Here is a 21,744-nt window from a genome sequence, read left to right as displayed (position 1 = left end):
GAATAACACTATGAATAACTCTCTGCCCACAAATTTGATAACCTAGGTGAAATGGATCAATACCTTGAAAGACCCAGTCTACCAAAATTCACCCAAGAAGAAATAGACAATCTGAATAGGCCTATATCTATTAAAGAAATTAAATCAACAGTAGCCTTCCAAACCGAAAGCACCAGGCCAGATGTGTTCACTGATGAATTGTACCAAACATTTAAGGAAGAAACCATACCAATTCTCTTCAGTATTTCTCAGAAAATAGAAGCAGAGGGAATACTTCCTAACTAATTCTGTGACTCCAGCATTACCCTAATACCAACACCAGACAAAGATACTACAAGAAAACTACAGACAAGTATCTCTCATGAACATAGATTAAAAAAATCCTCAACAAAATACTAGCAAATCAAATCCAATAATGTATAAAAAGAATTATACACCATGACCAAGTGGGATTTATCCCAGGTGTGCAAGGCTGGTACAACATTCAAAATCAATTAATGTAACCCACTACATCAACAGGCTAGCGAAGAAAAATCACATAACCACATCAATAGATACAGAAAATCATTTGCACTTATTCATAATAAAAACTCTCAGTAAACTAGGAAAGAGGGGTATTTGCTCAACTTGATAAAGAATATCTACAAAAACTCTACAGCTACATCACACTTAATGGTGAAAGGCTCGAATCTGTCCTACTACGATCAGGAAGAAGGCAAGGATGTGCCCTCTCATCATTGATTTTCCACATTGTCTGGAAGTCCTAGCTAATGCAATAAGACAAGAGAAGGAAATAAAAGGTATACAGATTGGGAAGGAAGAAATACAACTCTTTGTTCATAGATGACATGATCATCTATGTAGAAAATCCAAAAGAATGACCAAAGACTCTTGGAAGTATTAAGCAACAATCGCAAGGTTCCAAGATATAAGGTTAATATGGAATTGATCTCCTTAGTATTTACCCAAAGGAATTGAAAATGTATGTCCACATAAAACCTGCAGCTTTATTTATTTATAGCAGCTTTATTCATAATTGCCAAAACCTGGAAGCAACCAAGATTTTTTCCAGTAGGTGAATGGATAAGTAAACTGTAGTATATCTGGACAGTGGAATATTATTCAGCACTAAAAAGAAATGAGTATCAAGCCATGAAAAGACATGGATGAACTAAGTGAAAGAAGCCAATCTGAAGAAGCTAAATACTGTATTACTCTGGAAAAGGCAAAACTGTGGAGTCAGTGAAAAGATCAGCGATGGGCAAGGATTTGGAGGAGGGAGGGATGAATAGGGGGAGCAGAGAGGAATTTTACGGCAGTGAAACTACTTTGTATGACATCATAATGGTGGATACATGTCATTATGCATTTGTCCAAACCCATAGAATGTGCAATACCAGGAGTGAACTCTAATGTACACTCTGGGCTTTTAATGATAATGACGTGTCAGTGTAGGTTCATCAGTTGTAACAAATGTACCACTCTGGTGAGAGATGTTGATAATGGGGGAGGCTCTGCATGAGTGGACATAGGGAATATGTGGGAATTCTCTGTATCTTATGCTCAATCTTGCTGTGAGCTTAAAGCTGCTCTGAAAAATAAAGTCTGTTGGGGGCGGGGGGTGAGAAAGGAGAAAAAAGAAGAAAGAAATAGAAATGAATCAGGACCACCTGTACCTAAATTTAAAACATAACCACCCCAAAACCTGGAACTCAAAGAGAGAAAGATGATACATTTGCCTGTGTTGAAGGAAAACAATTCTACTTGGAAAAATACTGTAAAAATATTCAATGGCAGATGACAAACTAGGAAAACATGTGTGCATGACCCATGTCAGGCAAGGGGCTAATTTTCTTAATGTAGAAAGAACTCGTACAAATCAGTAAGAAATTGATATTTCTATCGAAAACCAGGCAAAGGTATGCAAAAGCACTTCCAAAACACAGGGAAACAGATGCTAGTGACTGTGATAAAGCTGTCTTGCTCATAATTACTTGAAATCAAATTAAATTAGCTGCAGTTTGTCAGCCGGCATATCGGTTAAGGTATGGTGTACACACATGTGCTTTTTATTCATGGCACTTCACACGTTGCACTTGTACATTTATTTGTGTGATTACTTGATGGATGTTGGTTGCCCCAGCCAGGCTTTGAGCTCCATAAGGGTAGGACTTGTGTGTTGTTTTGCTCACACCACGTTTGTGTTGTCTGCAAATTGCACATTGTTTGGACGCAGTAAATATCTATTGAGTGAATGAATAAGTCAATAAATGAGAATGGATAGAAAAGTCCAGAACCTCACCCAACCAACAGAGAGCAGTGGTGACTACAGGAGAGTAGGACTAGTTGCAGGAGAGGAAAGGAGGTTGCTTTCGGTTTACCACTTTATTCCCCTTCTTACTGTTGAAGTTTTTGAAATGGGCATGTATGGTTTCATAATTAATGATTTGAAAGTAGCTCACATTTTTTGAATGTCAAAGATGGGAGTGGGTGGCGAAAAGGGGACAGAGGATACATGGAGGTGAACTTTCAACTCACTACATTATCTCAACATGTTGATAAGTAAGCAAAGGGTCTGTCTGGGCTGGACACTGTTAAGACAGTGCTGAGGGGGGCAGGAGATCCAGCCAGGTGCCCTGCTCAGCTACACAAGGGGCTGTTTGAGATCTTGAGTCTCAGACAGAGATGGAGAAGGATCAAGTGGGTGTCGAGAGTCCAGGAAAGCCAGAGGTCATATTTGAGTCATCCATTGAGCCAGAAAAGATCCCCAGGCAGCATTCTGAGTCCAGGAGATGTGAGTGGCAAAGAATGATATGGTGCAATGTGTTGCTCTGGGTCTGCTGGCAGCCGGAGCAGAGTGCTATGCTCTGACCCTGTCATATCTCCCATTGACTATGGGTGTCGCTGGGTGTTAGATGGTTATTCTGGCCAGAACACCAACAACGAGTTTGACCTCGTGGAGGCAAGAAATGAGGCATCAGAGTTACTTCCCGGGGACTCAACTGCCCCTCTTCTCATGATATACAAGGCACTCAAGCCCGTCCATGATCCAGTCTCCACCCACCTCCCTGGTCACACCCTCACTGTGATTCTTTTCAGTTCAGCTCCCCAGCTTATTAGAGTCTCTACAATGCACCAGGAGTTTTCCTGCCCCTGTGCCTTTGCTGCTTTCTCTGGTTTGCCCTTCTCTCCTTCACCCCCAGTCCAGTTCATCTGGTGAACATCAGCTCATCTTTCAATACTGATCCTGGGTCAGCTCGTCTCTGAAACCTTTCCTGACACACCACCCAGGTGGAATATCCAATTTCTATTTGTGTCGTCCATGTAGCGTATACGGGCTTCTCTTAAAGCACCTGTGACATTCATGAACATGTGGACTTACCCCATTAGATTATGAATTTCTTAAGGACAAGGTCTGTGTCTTACTTTTCATTATAATCCCAATCTGGCAAATTATATGGGATGGGTGGATGGATGGATGGGTGGATGCATGGATGAATGGATGGAAGGAAGGAGGGGTACGTGGATGGATGAGTAGACAGATGAACAGAAATTAAGCTCCACGAGAGCTGTTACTTTGTTTTATTTCTTGCTGTATCTCTACTACTTAGCACAATTGTGTAGCACATAGTAGATACTCAAAAAAACGCTTAATTCATTAATTACCTTTAATTAAATGACAATCCACTATGTAAACAGAAGTTTGGATGGATGGATAAATAGATGGTTGAATGGATAGATTGATAGATGAATTTCCATTATAAGTATTCAAGAGGAAGATGCGTGACCGCCTTGATGTAAGACAGGAGAGTCTCAATTGTCTAAAACGCTGCCTCGTTATTGTACTCTGGCCTGTTGCCGTGTGTTAATTGAAATGTCAGAGACCAGTTTTTAACTCAAAACATTCGAACATACATCTTCTCTGTCAGTCACACCCAGAGCTAAGTTTTATCACCACCACAGGACACCATGCCCACGAGTATCACTGCTGTATAGTGAGCAAGGGAGATGAATTTCAGAGAACTCCCAAGAAGCCACAGTTTGTGCTCTGGGGGCAAGATGATCTCTAAAACCTGACCAACCTCTGACATTTCCACAGGTATCCAAGACCTAGCTGGAGGTCCAAAATGCCCCTTAGGAGGAGTCAGGGACCAAAGCAGATGCTCACAAGCCCTGCAGGGACCTAGGCACTTGTCACTACAGAGACAAGGACACTGGGAAGATGAGTCTCTTTCTCTTCCTAAGCCCCTACGAGATGGATGTAGCTCAGGACTCCACAGGGAGAAGTTGCAAGGAAAATGCAATAAAGGGAGAGGAGGGAGAACAAAGGAGGCATCCAACAATTTTGTAAGGATATTTAATAGTGCTCTCTAGTGATAGGGAAGAGGAGAGAGAGGGGGGAAAAGCATAAGCCACCATGGGGCTGACATGATGAGGCTTTGCATCATGGGAGGTGAGGAGAGACAGCAAGAAAGCCTGCCCAGCATCTCCACTGGGGTGTCCAACAGCTGTCTCAAGTTGAACAGGACCAAAACTGAACTCTTGATCTTTTCCACAAACCTGCCCCTCCTATGGTGTTCCCCATTTTAGTAAATGGCAAATCCATCCTTTCAGTTGTATAGGCCAGAAACCTTGGTGCTGCTCTTAGCCCTTCTCTTGTTCTTACAACTCCGTTGGCTTTACCTTCACACTGTATGGGGATTCACTTGTGTACCACCTGGACTGTTACTCCTGTGGTTCTGCCCTGTCCATTCCCTTCAGTCTGTTCCAACCCACCAGCTGGGGTGACCCTCCAAAAAAGCTCAGGGCACATCCCTTCTCTACTCAGAATCCTCCAGTGCCTCCATCTCACTCCAAGTAAAAGCCAAAATCTAGAGTTGCCCATGACCCTCCACCCAAACTGCCCTCACCCCTTCTCCTGCCTGATTGCCGACTCCTTCCCTCACTGTCTCTGTTCCTTCCTCCAGCAAGACAGGCCCACCCCTCTTGGGACCTTTCCCCTTATGATCCCTTATGCTGGCCTGTTGTCCCTCCCAAGATACCAGCCGGGCACGCACGCTCACTTCCTTGATGTCTCTCTTAGAATGCCCCCTTCTCCGTGTGACCTGCTCCCAGACCCAGCATCCCCATCCTCCTTTCCTGCTCTACCCTTCTCCACGGCACTTACCACCCAACCAGCTACATATTCCACTTACATGTTTGGAACAAACATACCAAAATGGCAAAGACTTCTAGCATTTTGCTACAGGATCCCCAGTACCCAGAAGTGCACCTAGCACCTAGGGGGTGCTCAACTAATACTCACTGAATGAGTGACCCGACAGAGGATTTTGCTTTTATTTCTTCACAGTCCTGTAACAGTTGATTTTCTCATTTATGCTATTAGTCTTAGAGTTGCCCCATCACCCCCCTGTCTCTGTGTGCCCCATAGCACTTACAGTGCATTAATAACAGCATGGCTACCTCTGTGCCTTGCTGTCAAGGCTCACACATCCACACTGAGATTCTCATTAGCTCCCTTGTTCCTGAGCTGGCTGCTAGAGAAAGCTGGCTACACCTGGCTCGTACGGGGAGGGCAGCCTACGGTGTCCTCTTGGGCTACTTCCTCCTCTGTGAGCCTACCCTGTCCCTGCGTGTCTCTAGCTCAGCATGCGGAAGGCACCCCAGCTCCAGTAAAGCTCCAGTCTCCTTATTGTCTCAGGGTCTCCCTCTCTGGACTGGGAGCTTCCTAAAAACAGGGCCTGCCGCTTTTTTGAGTCTTGGGATCTCAAAAGTGACCTTTGTATTGGGCCTTGAAGGATGAACTTGAACTTGCTGGGCACGCAGCAAAAAAAATGGAGATAAGAAGGTATAGAGACAGTGAGGGTCAGGAAGAAAGGCAGATGATTGGAGCAGACCACTCTTTCTAGAATTTTGGCTGTGAAAGGGAAGAGAGAGAAGCACAGTGGCCAGAAGGTAAAGGTTTAGTTTTTAAGTCCAGACCCTTTTTGGCCCAGTGCCCTCTACGGTCCCTGCCTCCCAGTCTTGCTGCTCCTCCCTCCTTCTACACCCTCTATTCCCATCTTGCTCCCCTCTGCTCCAGCCACTCTTAGATGCAGAGATGTGCCTTTGTTCTTCCTTGGAATGTCCTAATATAATAATAATAATAAGCTATTATAGTGAGCTATTTATTGGGCTATTTTTAGGGGTCAAGACTCACATGTGTTTACTTATTTGATCATCCAGTGGCCCTATGAGGATTGCACTATGACCATTCCTATGCTATTCACAAGGAAACTGAGGCACAGGGAAGCTAAACAGCATGCCTGGGTGACATGGCTATGAAATAGCATAGCTGCGATTCAACCTGAACATTCATCTGGGCTCCAGATTCCACACTCTCAACTCTGCTGTAAGGTGTCTGCTTCCCCGGGTCCCAGTCCCAGTGTTAAGCTCCCCTGAGAATCTTCCCTGCTGCTCCCGGGACAATTTGGGCTCACCCCACTGTGTCCCCTAGTGGGACCCCATGCACACCTCTGCCCTCATGTGTCACTTCAGTTGGCGGTGGATCTGTCTCCCCTGCCAACCAGGAAGGAAACCTCAAGGGCAGAAATGTGTCCTGATGTCTTTGTAGGGCTCAGTGTTTGCGGTTGATCCATAAGTATCTTCCTGTTCTTTCAAGGTCAACATGCTTATTCCTCGTATGTACTCCAGGCTCCACATATGGGCCCAATATTGAACCCATTTCTGAAAATTCTCCATCTTTGTGTTTTCTACCTCTTATTTCTTTGGATGGTCTGGCTTCAGAAGTCCTAAGAACTTTCCCTTTGAATATAACTCGTGATGAAGAAAAAATGAACCACGTTCTGAGTTTATCCTAATTGGAGTATGGTATGCCTCTCACAGATGAATGGGAGGGCCAAGCCAGCCCTGAATTTGTTTCCCACTCCAAGTGTCCTAAGCCAGGTGTGCAAATATTTTTTTTTAAAGATTTATTTATTTTTATTTGAGAGAGAAAGAATGAGAGAGAGCGAGTACATGAGAAGGGGGAGGGTCAGAAGGAGAAGCAGACTCCCTGCCGAGCAGGGAGCCCGATGCGGGACTCGATCCCGGGACTCCAGGATCATGACCTGAGCCGAAGGCAGTCGCTTAACCAACTGAGCCACCCAGGCGCCCGCCAGGTGTGCAAATATTTTTAAAAATCTGATAACTTCCTATCTTGCTCCTTAAATACATTTAACAGTAAAGGAAAGCCTTCTGGCGTCATATTATTGAATTCCTAAATCTTTAGCTTTGAAGAACTTCACTCGGATTATTAGCAAACATTTATCGACCCCCTTTTCTGTGCCAGGCTGCCCATACATATTATCCCATTATGGCTTCCCCACCATGCTAGGAGGTAGATAGTGTCAGACGTCCTACAAAGAGAGAAACGGAGGCTCAAGAGAGCCAAGTCACAAGCTCTGCACCACACAGCTGGGGTACAGCAGCACTAAAATCTGAACCCAGCCAGATCTCTCTGGTGCACGTTCAAGGGTAGGTCTACTGAATGCCAGATGCTTCCTTCCCGTTTCTTAAAGCTATAGTACTGGTGCCTGGACCCTCTACTTTAAATTCTGGGGATAACTGAGCAATGAACAAGGCCTAGCTTGGCAGGCGAGGCTTGGAGAATTTGTTCTCTCCTCTTGCAGCCAGACAGGCAAGGCAGAACCCAAGCCTGTGTCCTGGGTGCCAAGACATGAAGACAAGCATTGTCTCCTTGTTCTCCTCCATTGCTGTCATCACCATCATCAGTGAGGGGAGAACAGCTGAAGGCTAGTGGCTGTCTTATTTGGGTTTCTCTTGGTGGGTAAATAGCATCCAGGTCCAGTAATAGGATGGAAACTCATAGAAAAGCTCAGAGGAGAGAAGGGATGGCTGGGCATTATATTTGCCAAGGGGCTGTCCAGTGCGTACAGGAAGGAGACATAGAGGGAGGCCAAAGTGCAGCCCGGATCATCCCCATCGGAGACGGAATGCCCATGTGGTTGGCCCAGAGGAGCAGTTCTCATATTTTATATTCTAAGCAACCTAACCAAAAGGTTGTCTGTCTCCAGTCCCACAAGATTTTGGAAAGATGATCCTCAAGACTGTTTGAATCCAGAGATTAAATAAACAAAACTGTACATTTGTGGCAACAGGGTAGTTAACAGGCGCTTACTATAGGCCAGAGGCTTTAAGTATCCGTATTATATTATGTAATCACCACAATAAACCAATGAAGGAGATATTTTAACCCCTCTTTACAGACCTGGAAGCTGGGGATCTGGAAAGTTCTTTGCCCAGGTTGCATGGGGGCTGCTGGAGGATTGGAGTCCATGGTTCTGCCAAGCCCATGCCGCCCCACCTACAGCCAGCCCCCGAGCAGAGAGGCCTGGGAGTATGGACACTCAAAGGCATTAATTCATCATCTTTTAGGACCCAGAGACCCCTTTGAGAATGTAAATTAACTTCCCCCTTAGACAAATGCACAACCCACTCCAAAGAGAATTTCAGGGAGACCATGACCCCTTCACGCTCATGGTTGACGGTGGCTTATGGTCACCTGCTCCCCAGGGAGATTATTCCATCTAGGTCCAAAGAAATCATATTTAAACCTTGGTTCTCCTTGTCTTTGAACTGGAGTCTTAATCACCAGGTTGTGGCTGTCCTTGGCTCTAGTAATGGAAATCGATGAGTAGTCCAAAGCTCAGGCCTGCGTCCGACACTAAAAGATGATGCTGGGACCTTCTTATTGACCTAGTGGATTTTTATACAAAAAAATAAAGAACTCCAATTTATGTGTATATCCCATACAGAGTTCTCAAAAAGAAACAAAGAAAGAAAACCCTGATATATAATCTTTGCATAATAGACCAATTATAGATTTTCCAAATCTCAGTAATCGAGCTTTCAAAGCTTCTTTGGATAATTACATTTTCATTTGAATTCCATAACCCTCTAAAAGAAGGAGGAAAAGTTCCAAGGGAAATTATTTATTCTTATGAATATGATATAGTATAAATATGATATAGTATAAATAAAAATATAGTATACTTATGATAAAGTATAAAGTAGTCAAAAGCTGGGTTTATACACATTAACTGATTTTCATCTCCATTAACGTATGTTGAGCCCCTATTATTTGCCCAGCACATGCAAAATACTTTAGTACACATGATCCCATTTCATTGCTCACGCCCAGCAAGCCCTTGAGGGAGACAAGGCCATTATTATGACCTCCACGTCATGGAAGAGGAAACTGAGGTCCAGGGAGGCCCTGTGACCTGCCCCAGGTGAAACATGGGTGGGTAGTGGCAGAGCCAGGACCAAAGCTCTGGGTTCCAGACCAGCCCACGTGCCTGGACCTCAACCGATGTGTGAAGCAGTGTTTCACACGTCTGCTTGAGATTAGAACTTGCTGGATGTAATGCAAATACCAAGAAAGCAAGCCTGTGAGTACATGTAAGGATCACTTGTACGATGAATTAGGAAACTTTTGTCCTCCCTGACAAACAGGGCTCATTTGTGGGCCTCCTTGGCTGTGAAGCCCCCTGACCACCACCCCGTTTTCCCAGCAGAGGACCTCATACTCTGGAACCTGGGGTCACTTATCACACTGGATCGTGATCATCCGGTGTCATCTGCAGCGAGCCCTCCACAGGTAGTAAATTTCTGAATAAGAGTCAGGGACATCGGGGGCATCCGGTGAGGGATTGGACCAACATTCGTTGCCATGACAACAGCTTCTCGACTTGGCCTCTGACCAACTGTCTCAGCAGGTGAGCAAGCAGGAGGAAGCAAGGATGACTCAGGGTGTCCCTGCCTGGGGTGAAAGGAAGGATGACTCATCTATTGAGGCAAAGGAGGCAGGCAGGAGGCCCGCCTTGGATGTTGGGTATTTCTATCAAGGTCTTGTCTTCCCTGCCAGGCTGAGGGTTTCTGAAATGCAGGGATCACCTCTCAATTATCTCTCCATCCGCGGCGGAGCCTCACACAGTGCTAGGTAGTGTCCAGTGAATGGTGAGCGTGTATTGTCCAATTAATGCCAAGTCGTGTACTAGTGTTATCCACACGGTTTTTCAAACTGCTCGTCATGACCCGTGAGTGGGTCATGAAATCATTTCTGGTGCAGCAGACCAGCGTTTTTATTAATGAGCTAGAAGAGAAGCGAAAAGGAAAAAGAATGAGAGTGCATCATACATTGTAAGGATCAGTATTATTTTACGTGAAATTTTTTTTCATGGAAAACGTGAAAAATGTGCGGTGGTGGTGATGGTGTGTGTGTGTGCACTGGGCTGTGATATAAAATACATTTTTATTCTGACTCACAAAGTGTTTGAAAAATAGTAGAGAACAATCTTAGAAAGACACTTATTCGGCCAGTTTCCTGATTATAGGAACATGAGAATCTAGTGGTCATTTGCTTGCATTGTTTATCTATGTATTCAGTATTCGTCCACAAATCATCTACGAGAGTTGCCTTGTCCACTGTGTCATCTTTTTTTTTTTTTTTTAAGATTTTATTTATTTATCTGAGAGAGAGAATGAGAGAGAGCACATGAGAGGGGGGAGGGTCAGAGGGAGAAGCAGACTCCCTGCCGAGCAGGGAGCCCGATGCGAGACTCGATCCCGGGACTCCAGGATCATGACCTGAGCCGAAGGCAGTCGCTTAACCAACTGAGCCACCCAGGCGCCCTCCACTGCGTCATCTTGTTCGGTGTGAGTGGGAAACATCCAGGAGCAAGTGACTGGCTCGGTGTGACCAGAGTCACTAATTGGGCAGCAGGGGCCGGAAGAGGTGTGTGTGACTGGTGCTGCCTAATGCCTGCCCATCTTCAAAGCAGGAACCTTTGCTGAGCTTTTGTGGTTCAAGCAGGGTGAGCAGTGGCCTTGAACTGCTGACCTCTGCAGTCTGTCTGTCTCCACTCACCCTACCAGTTGGCTTAAGTCACTCGGCGCCTGTATATTGATACGGTCGGATTGTTCCCATGGGTTTCTTTTGTCATTGGCAGTCTTGTCTCCTTGGTTAGTTTATGCACGACTCGAGTATATCTTCTGCTGCTTTTGCATCTCCAGAATGCCTTGCACGGTTGGGAACAGAGTAGGCACTCAATAAATGCTTCCTATGTGTTCACAACTATTCATTGCTCTGGTCCCTTCTCGTACTGGGGAGCACATACCATATGGCTTCATGGTTGTGTGTGGTAACAGTCTTCTTCGCTTAGACTGTGAGCCCACTGAGGACAGGGAGTGTATGTATTCTTCTTCTTTTTTTTTAAGATGTATTTATTTATTCTAGAGAGACACTTGAGTGTGAGTCGGGGGTAAGGGCAGGGGGAGAGAATCCCAAGGAGATGCCACACCCAGCGCAGAGCCTGACGTGGGGCTCGATCCCATGACCCTGAGATCACGACCTGAGCCAACACCAAGAGTCGGACGCTCCACCAACTGAGCCACTCATGTGCCCCAGGAGTGTGGGTATCCTACCCATCACTGTATCCTCAGCCCCTAGCATAGCACAGTACCCACCTGCCTTGTTCACTGTGTCCTCGGTGATCTATACTTGCTAGTTGTATCTGTCAGTTATCACATAGCAATGCTGAGTGCCCATAACCTCCGCTATCTCAAAGACCCACCAAATCGGTGTTTGTTAGTGTGGAAGCAGCTCTAAGCTACAGGTTGGTACTGGAGCGGCTCCGTGTGTCTCCTCACCCTCCTTCAACGAGCAGGCCAGCCAGGGAATGTTCCTCTTGTGATGATAGCAGAGGTACAAGAGAGCAAGTTCAGCCGTACAAATGCTTCTCGGGCCTTCGGTTCTGTCATGTGCATTAATATACTTTTGGCCAAAGTTAAGTCAATCAGTCAAGCCCAGAGTCAAGGAGCAGGAAAGCAGGCTCTGCCTAGGGAGGTTTGGGTGGTGAAGAAAAAAGTGAATATTTCTCAATAACCTACCCAAGTAAGTTCTCAGGCTCTTGCTAAATGTTCATGGGATGGCAAGGAAGGGAAGAAATAATTAGATGCCAGAGGTTTCCCATAGGTTTTCGCCATAAAGTTGCAAAAGTCCGTGGGGACTCTTCTACCACAGAGAAAGCTAGAGTTTTGTCTAACAAATAACAGCCCAACCACCCGAAGTTAAGTCTGTGGGGCAAATAAAGCAAGCCCTCAGAAGTGACAACGGCCAGCAGAGACTCCCCCTCTGCTCAGGGACACCCGGGGGTGGCAGTTGCCTCTGGGAGGGAGAATGGGACAATGACCACTGGCTGCTCGAGAGGCATCTCTGATGGGATAGAAGCCAGGCTCGAAGAAATGGTTCTAGTTTGTGTCCTTTGGCATTGTGTGCATGCAGATGAATGCCCACATGTTTGTTAAAATCAGCAGGTCAGGATCTTGAGGAAACCTTTCAAAAGAGCTAGCCCTCGCTTCTAAAAGGAGTTCAGAGCCCTGGTCGCCATGTTGGCTTACCAACCCTGGTATGGTTTGAGGTGGTGCGAGGTTTTGCGCCCCTCCTTTGGATACCTGAAAAATAACAATCTGTTTTCTTTCATTGTCTCTGCCCGCCAACTGCAGGAGTGCTGTGCCTACCAGACAGCCTGAACCTTCACAGGGACCCGCAGCGGTCAAACAAGCCGGGGGACCTGCCCATGTTCAGCCAGTCGGAGTTGAGGACCATCGAGCAGTCCTTGCTGGCCACCCGCGTGGGCAGCATTGCAGAACTGAGTAAGTGGACACTGGTTCTCTGGCCCCTCTCTGTGCCCAAGGTGCAACTCCCCTCAGGACTGTGCTTTGTCACCAGCCAGGTGACAGCTTTTATTGAGCACCTGCCATGTGCACAGAACACTGCCATGGTAGCCATAGGGAGGGCAAGGGCTCTGGAGTCAGGCAGGCCTGGTCAAATTTCCTGCCACTGTCACTGTTGTAGGTCAAGTTCTTAACATTTTCTGAGCCTCAGTTTCCTTTTCTATAAAATAGAGAAAATAATAGTACCTGACTTAAAGTATGGTTGTGGTGATTCAATGAGCTAAGGCCCATAAAGAGAGTTTGCTACAGTGGCTGGCACACGGTAAATGCTCTATAAATGGTGGCTGTTCATGGTTGATTTCCGATGAGATCCATTTAAAGTATATGTCAGATCACATCTTTCCTCTGTTCAGAATCCTCCAGTGGCTTTCCATCTGACCCATAGGAAAAGCTAAAGTCCTCAGAATTGCTTGCAGGCCACTCCACATATCCCTCTTATTCTTCCACTCTCCCCCAAGACTCCCTGAACTCCAGCCACTCTGGCCCCTTGTTTTTCCTTGACTATAGCAGGCATGCCTCAGGACCTTTGCACTTACTATTCCCTCTTCCTCAACCACTCTTCCTCCAGACAGCCACATGACTGACTCCCTCATTACCTTCTAGTCTCACCTAAAATTATAATACCCTTTAGGGGTACCTGGGTGGTTCCCTTGGTTAAGCGTCTGACTCTTGGTTTCAGCTCAGATCATGATCTCATGGATCATAAGATCGAGCCCTGCATCAGGCTCTGCTCTTAGTGGGGAATCTGCTTGAGATTCTCTCCCTCTGCCCCTCCCTGCCAAATAAATCTTAAAAAAAATTATAATACCCCAAAGACCTTTCTCCCCCTAATTTTTTTTGTTTTTTAATAAAAGTTTCACAGAGATATAATTTATAGACAGTTTATCTCCTTAATGTGTGCAGTTCAGCAGTTTTCAGTTATTTACTAGGGTGTGCCATCAACCACCATCAGTTATGGAACACCAATTGTCATCACCCCAACAAGAAACGTGGTAGCTGTTAGCAGTCATTACCCTTCCCCCCTCCACCTAGCCACACTCTGTATTTTACTCTTTTCTTTTTTTTAATTGTTAATCTCTCCCTATGAGAACGTATTCTCACAGAAAGTAGAGATAATTTGCTTTGTTCATTGATGTAACCCTAATGCCAAGAACGCTGCCTGGCACATGGTATGTCCTCAGGAAATGTGAAGAGAAGGGGGAAGGACAGGGAGAGAGAGGAAGAGAGAAAGGAGCAGAAAGGTGGAGACAAGGGAGGAATTGTCAAGAAGGCTGGGTGCCTCGAGTTTGAGCAGTGCTGTGCCATGCTTATGCACCCTCTAATTCAGGGCTGTGCCCTGGGAGTCTGGCCAATCAGAAGAAAATAAAACTGTATTTACTTATGATTCAGTTGATTGTCAAATTGCTTGACGGGTGTTCCTGATGGGACCTGAGCATTGATCTCAGAAATGATGGATTATGTTGAAGTATGAGTTGCTGTGACATTCTAGAAAATTTTGAACCATAAAAAGGAGTCAGGGTCCAGAAGGCAACTTGCGCCTCTTCCCAAAGGAAGTCCCTGTACACACAAGATGTCATCCTCTATTTAGCACAAAAGGAAGTCATAGCTGATTCAAGCTGTGGGGGGGCCCTGTGGTCATTAGGGAGCTACTTTCTGGCACCTGAACTTAGAAATTGCACATCCATCCTCATCAAACCCAGAAGTCACAAGATGCTGCCCATCACAGGGTCTTCCAGCTTCCTGTCAGCTATATAATTATTCTTAAACTTTTGGGTGCCATGGACCCCTTTGACAGTCTGGTGAAGCCTGTGGACCCTGCCTGAGAATAATATTTTTAAATGCATGAAATAAGTGCGTACATTTACAAAGGAAACCAATTATATTAAAATTCAATTACTGAAATATTTTTTATCAAAATTGTGATGTAGTCATTCTGTACTTTTTAGCAGCACATTCTATAACAGGATCTAGCAGCAGCTTTGATGACCCCATTATTTGGAGGTAGTGATATGTGTGAATGATATTTTGAAATATATTCAATAGTTGGAAAGGGATAAGAAAATGTCTGCACTTTAACAGCTCCCCAGGGATTTTGGATATAGAGGGTCCAAGCAGCACCTCGGGGGGAAACATTGCTCTAAGAAGAAATACCACACTGTTTGGGGCCTTCCAAATTTCTAAGACATGCCCATGACCCTGGAAATGCAAAATCTGTCAACAGGATTGGGTCATGTCTGCATGGGCATAAGCTGGGAAGAGCTTCCTTACCAACTCTCCGCTGGGATCTCAGAGGTTTGTCCTGGGATAACCTTAAGGGTCCCTCTTAGAGTCTAGCACCTGGGCTGGGGCCCTGCTTAATTCTGGCACTCTTCAAAGGAAGGATTTGCTAAATAAATCTGTACTTCACCAAAGCAGTCAGATTGCAGCAGCAGCCAGACGAATAAATTGTTCTTGAGGACAATTTGCTCTGTAAATTAGACACTGTCATTCTCATTGAATGTTGACTTTCACATATGAATTGTCGACACACAAATGGGTGCTGCTAATTACAAAGGGGTTTTGTACATTCATTAAATCAGCCCCATGGAAGGTGTGTGCACAAGCACATTGATAAGCTACCTCGGCCACCAGAGGTAATAAAATTGCCTGCTTTTCTGATCTGACTGTAATTTAGAGCGGCTTGCCCTGTGGTCTGAATCAATACGAGCCTTGCTCTCTCTGTGTACATAGAGAGCTGTTCTTCATATTCAAAGATTACTCTATCAGTGTGGCTTGTAGAAAGTACTGTTTTTCTGCAAAGGTGAGCTAGAGCGAGTCTGTTCCCAGACATCCCTGCTCTTCTGGAATCAGGCTGTGCAGGGTCAAGGGCAGAGCCCCTACCCATGGCCTTCTCAGCGGTCAGTAGTGATCCGCAGCGGCTGATGTTACGGAACCAGGGAACTATGACAAATGCGCATGCTATTTCCAGTGTAACCACTGTTGTCCGCGCTGGCAGGAATGAACGCAAGAGGAGGATGAACGACTTGTCTAAGATCCACCGCACCCACGAGCTGCAGGAGTTGGGACTGAGTGCCGTTCTCAAGGTGGAGCTTGAGCTTCCATGCCTCACCTCTAGACTGCCCTCCCTCGGGGAGCAGTTTGGCAGATGTTTCCACATGTTACAGGTGCAGTGAGGGCTATGTTCCTTGCAGCTCTGGGAATCAGTTGCTTGCCCTGTAGGATGCATCGTGGAGGCCCTCCTCTAATCACAATTGGAAGTGCAGAAAGTCACAAAGGATACCACCTAGATGGGTACCACCATAGGGGACAAGACATCTCCCTATAATCCCTGCCTGTATCCTCATCACCCAGGATGTTCACAGCAACTTACCTTTGTCCAGCCTGTTGTGGCTTGGGGTGAAAATACATCCACTCATTCTGGAGCACCTACTGTGTACCAAGTGCCTTCAGTAGATTAAAGGTGTTCCCATTTCACAGATAAGAAGACTGAAATTTGGAAGGAGAGAGGTCTTGCCCAAGGCCAGGCAGCTAGCAAATGGCAGAGTCATAATTCAAACCCAGTTTTGCTTTTTCTGCCTTGCTATGCTGTGTCCCGTTCAGCTTTGTGTTGTGAGCCCTAACACATCACCCCTAGCTTGGGAGATATCTGTCGCCTGTCAGTGAATAAAGAGATGACGCATAGCGAGCTAGTCTCTGAAACAAGATCGGAAGAAAATGCCACCAGTGAGGGGAACTCTTGATGACAGTCCAGTCAAATATTCAATATTCTGTGGAACTGGATTTTGATCTCAGAGACCTGGAACAGAGCCTGTGTATGCCTGAACTATTTGAGTGCTAAGCTCCATTAGGATGCCACAGAGGCCCCCAAACTGACACAGGCTGGCGATTTTTTAAAACTCTGAGCCCTAGAAAATTTACACAGTGATGCGCTGAACTTCACAGTTGACCTAGAGACCGGCAGGCAGTCCCTTCAGGCTCTCCTTCCCTGAACCAGTGACCAGATCTGGGGGAATTGGGTCCACCCAGGCTCTCCCACTGAGGCCATGGGAGAAGCAGAGGCCCAGGCTTTGTTTTCACTTTTGAACCAGCTTGACTCTGCCTCGGGTTCCACTCAATCTCACATTTGTGCCCTCTGAGGTCTTGTCTGAGCTGTTCTGCCTGACGTCCCAGCCTTATGCACAAGCTCCCAATGAAACCCCATCAGACAGTCATTAGTTATAGTGTTTGTTTTCTGTGGCTTAAAGGGGAAAAAATGAGAGCCTCATCGTAAAATGCCCCTTCCTATTCACACTAAACTTTTCACGCTCAACTGTGAACCCCGTTGCTCCCATTCGATGAGGCAGTCAAAATGGGGCCATTAATTTACCACGGTGAGTAAAAAAGTTTCTGGGTTGCCTCTCCTCGGTGTCACCAGAAAGAAAAAAAAACAACTTAGTCCTTATGGACAAGAGGGTCTCTCTCCTTGTTTGGAATGCAGATGGGCTCTTTTCAGAGAGAGTCCTGCCACCTCCAGCCCCTGGGGTGCACCTGTGACCCTCTCCGATGGCAAAGTGGCCACTGACCTCTTGGTATTTTTCGAATATTCTGCTCTACCGCAGAACCTTTGGTCTTGCTGCCCCGACTGCCTGGAAAGCTCTTCCCCTGGTATTCACAAGTCTCCTCTGCTCTACTATCACCTCCTCGGAGAGGCCCTCCTGTGACCACGCCACTCATCCCCTCCCCCACTGCTCTCTATACACTCTTCCTCCTTTTCCTCATAGCACTTATCACCACCTGACATACTCTATGTTTATTTACATACTATCTGTCCACCCCACCAAGACTGTAAACCCATGACAGCTGAGAGGTTGGGTTTTTGGTTTTTTTTTTTTAATATCACTATATCCTCAGGGCCTGGGAGAATGCCCGGCACATGTAGGACTCAGTAAATATTTGATGAATGAATGAATGATAGATTTCCTGCTCAATCCAGAGTTCAGTCTTCCATTGTACCTAATGACTTGGATTACAGGTGATCTTTTCATTCTTTCTTTTGCAAGGGAAGGGTTTTTGGTGAGGAAAGTTAAACAGCAGTTTATGCTGCTGGAGAACACCTGTTTCCTCATCTGTGTTATGTGACGTAAGGCAAGTGACTCGGTCACTCTGATCCCTGGTATTACCATCTATGACAAGAGGGTGATGATCCTTCCTCCCCCAGGGTTGTAGCAGGTTTTGAAAACATACTATAGTAAGTGACAGCTGACTGTGGATGAGGGGAGGAGGTGAAGTTGCTGCCTCAGTTGCTGTCCTTTGGGCAGAAGGAGCCACCGTTGGAACGTGTAGCCCTTTGTCCCAGGCGATCATATCGAGCATGCGGGGGGATGGTTTATGGGAGCTGCTCTGACCCTGAGTCTGGCAGGTTAGAGCAGCATTTCCCAAGGGCGGGACAGGAGATGATCGAAGGTGATACACAAAACACTTTTTATTTTTAACTGCCATGAATTTTTCATGAGCACTAGAGAAATACTGGTTTTCCATTTAGGGCACTGATATGAAGCTTCCTTTTAAAATGAGTGAAAGAATGAGCCAATTTAAGAAAAAAATTAAGTAGATAAATTGTACTTGCAGCCCACAGATAATGAGAGAAGTCCTGATGGTGATTCCCAAGTGGCTGACATTTGGGAAACCCGGTTGTAAGTGAATTCTGTAAGGTTTCTGGAGCCAACTCTGGCTGCTGGAACACAGAGCAGCTAGTGACAAGTGGATTTGTAGTTCTGGGTTCACGAAGCTGACGGGTGAGGCCGCGGATAGCAAGTACATAGAGTGGGGTTGGAAATGGAGCTAGTGATTGCAGAATCCCTGTGCCAATTCCCTCTCCTGTGGCCAGCCCTCCTCAGAGATGTCCTTAGGGCCTCTGATCAGGAACTAGGCTGAGGATGATGATGGCGAAGATTATGCTGGTGGTGATCATGGTGGTGATGAGGATGATGATGGCGAAGATTATGCTGGTGGTGATCATGGTGGTGATGAGGATGATGATGGCGAAGATTATGCTGGTGGTGATCATGGTGGTGATGAGGATGATGATGGCGAAGATTATGCTGGTGGTGATCATGGTGGTGATGAGGATGATGATGGCGAAGATTATGCTGGTGGTGATCATGGTGGTGATGAGGATGATGGCGAAGATTATGCTGGTGGTGATCATGGTGGTGATGAGGATGATGGCGAAGATTATGCTGGTGGTGATCATGGTGGTGAGGATGATGATGGCGAAGATTATGCTGGTGGTGATCATGGTGGTGATGAGGATGATGATGGCGAAGATTATGCTGGTGGTGATCATGGTGGTGATGAGGATGATGATGGCGAAGATTATGCTGGTGGTGATCATGGTGGTGATGAGGATGATGATGGCGAAGATTATGCTGGTGGTGATCATGGTGGTGATGAGGATGATGATGGCGAAGATTATGCTGGTGGTGATCATGGTGGTGATGAGGATGATGATGGTGAAGATTATGCTGGTGGTGATCATGGTGGTGATGAGGATGGTGATGGCGAAGATTATGCTGGTGGTGATCATGGTGGTGATGAGGATGGTGATGGCGAAGATTATGCTGGTGGTGATCATGGTGGTGATGAGGATGATGATGGCGAAGATTATGCTGGTGGTGATCATGGTGGTGATGAGGATGGTGATGGTGAAGATTATGCTGGTGGTGATCATGGTGGTGATGAGGATGATGGTGAAGATTATGCTGGTGGTGATCATGGTGGTGATGAGGATGGTAGTGGTGATGATGGTGATGGTGGTGATCATGGTGGTGATGATGGTGATGAAGATGATGGTGCTGCTGATGAAGATGATGGTGATGAAGATGATGGTGATGGTGGTGATCATGGTGGTGATGATGGTGATGAAGATGATGGTGCTGCTGATGAAGATGATGGTGATGGCGGTGATGATGATGATGGTGATGGTGATGATGATAGTAGTGATTATGATGGTGATAATGGTGGTGGTGAGGATGAGGATGAGGATGACAGTGATGAGAAAAAAAAAGAAATAGGGCTGAATGTTTATTAAGCACTTAGGATATGCTAGACTCCCATGAGTTTTAAGTGACTTATCTGCATTACTTCATTTAATATTATGAGGTAGGTACTGTTATTATCCACCCAACAAATCCATCAGGTCATAAAAATCCCCATTTACAGAGAGGTTAAATAACACACCCAAGGTCACACAACTAGTTAGTGGCAGATTGGAGGCTGAGACTCAGGCAGTCTGAGTCCAAACAGCATGTTTCTAACCACCACACACACTGCCCCTCCAGGAACAGGACAGTGAATGAGGCACAGCCTTTGCGCTTGAGGCTCAGTTGGGGGAAGCAGACATGAAACATGACCAAATTAAACAAGTAACATGTTAGACTTTATTAGCAGGGATTGTGGGTACACAGGGGAAGAGGAGATTCTGACTGGGAGCATCCTGGAGAGCTGCATGGAAGAAGTGACAATTGATCACAGCCTTAAAGGTCTTCAGTAGTTGGGAGAATGAGGAAAAGGGCACCCCAAGGTGAGAAAACAGGAGCAACAGCAGGGAACCTGGAAGCATAGGTTTAGCTGAATGATGCTCAGAGGAGGTGGTTAGCCCAACCGAAGTCAAAGGTGTCTCAGCATCTTGGGGAACTAGAAGGGTGGTGCAGGGGCCCAAAACATGGACCTTCTTCTCTTCTTCACTTCCTTGTGAGTTTTCTTGTTCAGAGCTCTTTTTTTTTTTTTAAGATTTATTTATTTATTTTAGAGAAAGAGTGGGCTTGCGTGCAATTGGGGTGGGGGGAGGAGCGGGGGAGAGGGAGAGAGAATCTCAAGCAGATTCTGCGCTGAGCGCAGAGCCCAATGTGAGGCCCAATCCCACGACCCTGAGATCATGACCTGAGCCGAAATCAAGAGTCGGATGCTCAACCGACTGAGCCACCCAGGTGCCCCTGTTCTGAGCTTTTATACTAGAGCTTAGAGAAAGACAGATGGAAAGATGATACTCCAGCCTGACATGGATGGAAGGTACAAGAAAGAAAACATATCACCTTAATAAACTTATTATTCTGATAACGCCAAGTAGTATATGCCATTATTCAAAATTCAGAAACTATAGACACGTTGGAAGGAAACACCACCCACAATCCCACTAGGCAGAGAAATCCTTAGACAACATTTTGGGGGTTTTGGGGGGTAGTTTTGGTACTTACTCAATGCAAAGTTTTTAAATAACATAATCCTGATCTCACAGTATGCGATTGTGAATTTCAGGTTTTTTCTACTTACCATTTTAACAAGAGGATTTTTTTCGTGGTATTGCAGTTCTGTGTAAACGTTTTTAATGACTGCATAAGTTTTTCATTTTATCACATGGATGTACTGGAGTTTATTTAACCATGCTGTTATTTTTAAACATATATTTCTTTGTCAAGTTTTGGATCCCATAAATAAGGTTCGGGTGAAAATCCTTGTGCATAAAGATTTGCTGCATTTTGGGTCCTAACATTGGGAAGGATTCCCAGAAATGGAATTACTGAATCAAGGGTAAGGAGCATTCATTAAGACCTTGGATACGTAATGCCAGATTGGATTTGGAGCTGACCCTGGCTGCCCTGGGCTGTCTCTGAAATTAGGGTAGGGTGTAGGGTGAAGAGCACAGGCTTTAGAATCAGACAGACCCAGGCTGGACTCTTGTCCGTGCCTCAGTTTCCTTATCTGTAAAATAAGATATCTCAACCTTAACATTATTGACATTTGGGGCTAAATTCTTTGCTGTGGGGACCGTCCTATGCATTGTAGGATGGTTAGCAGCTGCTCTAACCACCCAGAAGATGCCAGTAGAGGCCCTTGGATATGACAACCCAAAATGGCTCCAAGCTTTGCCAGGTGTCCTCTGGCAGGCAGAATCTACTCGGCTGCAGA

General features: G+C 45.8%; 1 protein-coding gene across 2 annotated transcripts in view; it reads left to right on the top strand.

Moving 5' to 3' along the window:
• ABTB3 (ankyrin repeat and BTB domain containing 3) overlaps nucleotides 1-21,744 on the top strand; it is a 304,103-nt gene that overhangs the window by 163,007 nt on the left and 119,352 nt on the right. For both annotated transcript variants that reach the window (XM_064590666.1, XM_064590665.1), the window contains exon 2: nucleotides 12,568-12,717. In XM_064590666.1, the coding sequence (XP_064446736.1) occupies nucleotides 12,568-12,717 (150 nt within the window). The remainder of the gene's footprint in view (nucleotides 1-12,567; nucleotides 12,718-21,744) is intronic.

Source organism: Mirounga angustirostris, unplaced genomic scaffold (genome assembly GCF_029215605.1).
Source record: "Mirounga angustirostris isolate CCGP_5_RB_7025 unplaced genomic scaffold, mMirAng1.0.hap1 SCAF_5, whole genome shotgun sequence".
NCBI classification, from domain to species: Eukaryota; Metazoa; Chordata; class Mammalia; order Carnivora; family Phocidae; genus Mirounga; species Mirounga angustirostris.
Note: the sequence above shows the minus strand (reverse complement) of the source record. Positions and strands in the feature narration are given on the sequence as shown.